The 1,782-nt window shown below is 38.9% G+C and overlaps 1 protein-coding gene across 8 annotated transcripts in view; it reads left to right on the plus strand.

Annotated features, from left to right (window-relative positions):
- Positions 1–1,782, plus strand: part of slc4a4a (solute carrier family 4 member 4a) — a 65,496-nt gene that overhangs the window by 55,340 nt on the left and 8,374 nt on the right. For all 8 annotated transcript variants that reach the window (XM_017306557.1, XM_017306559.1, XM_017306554.1 and 5 more), the window contains one exon: positions 1,383–1,455. In XM_017306557.1, coding sequence (XP_017162046.1) covers positions 1,383–1,455 — 73 coding nt within the window. The remainder of the gene's footprint in view (positions 1–1,382; positions 1,456–1,782) is intronic.

Genomic DNA, 1,782 nt, shown 5'->3' on the forward strand with positions numbered 1-1,782 from the left:
CAGCCGTTTGTAAAGAACGAACGGAGCCGCCAAAATAAAAGTACAGCCGTTTGTAAAGAACGAACGGAGCCGCCAAAATAAAAGTACAGCCGTTTCTAAAGAACGAACGGAGCCGCCAAAATAAAAGTACAGACGTTTGTAAAGAACGAACGGAGCCGCCAAAATAAAAGTACAGCCGTTTCTAAAGAACGAACGGAGCCGCCAAAATAAAAGTACAGCCGTTTCTAAAGAACGAACGGAGCCGCCAAAATAAAAGTGCAGCCGTTTGTAAAGAACGAACGGAGCCGCCAAAATAAAAGTACACCCGTTTGTAAAGATACACAGTAATTTGAGGTTCATTTTTAAAAGTCATATTTTGACTAATTATTATTTCATTTATAAATATTAGTTTCAAACTTAATATTCAATTAGCAAGCAAAATATTTAGGTTATATAATTAATATTTAGCTCCAGTTCAAGCTGAACATTTAGTTATGAAGCCAGAAACATAGTTAGATATTTAGTAACAAGTTAACAAGTGAATATATTATATTCACAAGGTGAATATTTACTTAGTTAGTTAAATATTTAGCTGCAATAGTTTTAAATATTAGTAAATACAAAAATAACTTAAAGTGGTTTAAACATTATAAAAAATATAGATGGCAAGTTAAATATTTAGTTTGTGGCATAAATAAATAACGTGGTGAAAATAACCCAAATGATTACCGTTAGTTTTTGAGTGTGTAATTTCACAAACGTTTGGTTTCTCCTGACCTGAGCTTCTTGCTCTGCTTGCCTCACTTTCTAAATTCAAAGCATGCATCAGCGATTTGACGCCCGGGTCGCAGTAATCATTCACCCAGGTGTTTAGGAGAAATTCGTCTCCTCAGTCTAACCTGACCTTTCAACCCGTTTTCAAAGGTCAGGTCAAACCAAATGGACACATTTAGAGAAAACTATTGTTGGATTTTGAAACCTGGTTGATCATAAACACACTTTCACCTTCTCACTCGGAACAGGAACAGTTTGATTCTTCCTTCCTTGGATGAATTAAACGTTTAAAACCTTATTTTGCTGTGGTTTTGTCGTCGTCAGTGGCTAAGCTAACACGTTCCTTCCTGTGTTTGGATGGTTTGTGTTTTCGTATCCGTGTGCCGTCCTCCTGGCCCCCTGCTGTGGCAGCTGAGCTAATAAACTGCTGTGCGGCGTCGCACTGAAGCATCCAAACCGGTTTTGAACTTTACAAGCAGCGTTTGCTTTTACAAATATGATGTTTTTGGACTGTATCTGTTGCTGTTAGAATCTTATCGTTAGCGAGGAAGAGGAGTCCAGTCGTTGAGGTTTTGGGCGAAACGAAAAGCTTCCAGCTCAGCGACGTTCCCTTCCTGTCCTGTTTTCAGAGAGCAGAGGGTCACCGGAGTGGTTGTGTTCATCCTGACGGGACTGTCGGTCTTCATGTCTCCGATTTTAAAGGTAATCTGCTAAACATTTTGCAGCAGCGACACTTAAGAGTTTTCTCTTAAAGGGGCGGTTTTATGGAAAATCTGATTATTTTCAGCTTCACTTTCAACGTTTATGTTATTTCCTCATCAGAAACATGCCAGAAGTGTTGCTTTGATTTTATTCACGCGTGTTTGAGAAATCCTTTAATCTCCATGGCAACCACTCAGCTGTGCAAAACGCCTAGTTGGACCTAGCCCCGCCTTCAGTAAGAGCTGGAGCTTTTAAAGAGACAGAAGCCCAATTTTCAAGCTATCGAGTTGCTCATATTTAATGTTTATTTCGAGTTGCTCATATTTA

Source organism: Poecilia reticulata, linkage group LG9 (assembly GCF_000633615.1).
Source record: "Poecilia reticulata strain Guanapo linkage group LG9, Guppy_female_1.0+MT, whole genome shotgun sequence".
Taxonomy (NCBI): domain Eukaryota; kingdom Metazoa; phylum Chordata; class Actinopteri; order Cyprinodontiformes; family Poeciliidae; genus Poecilia; species Poecilia reticulata.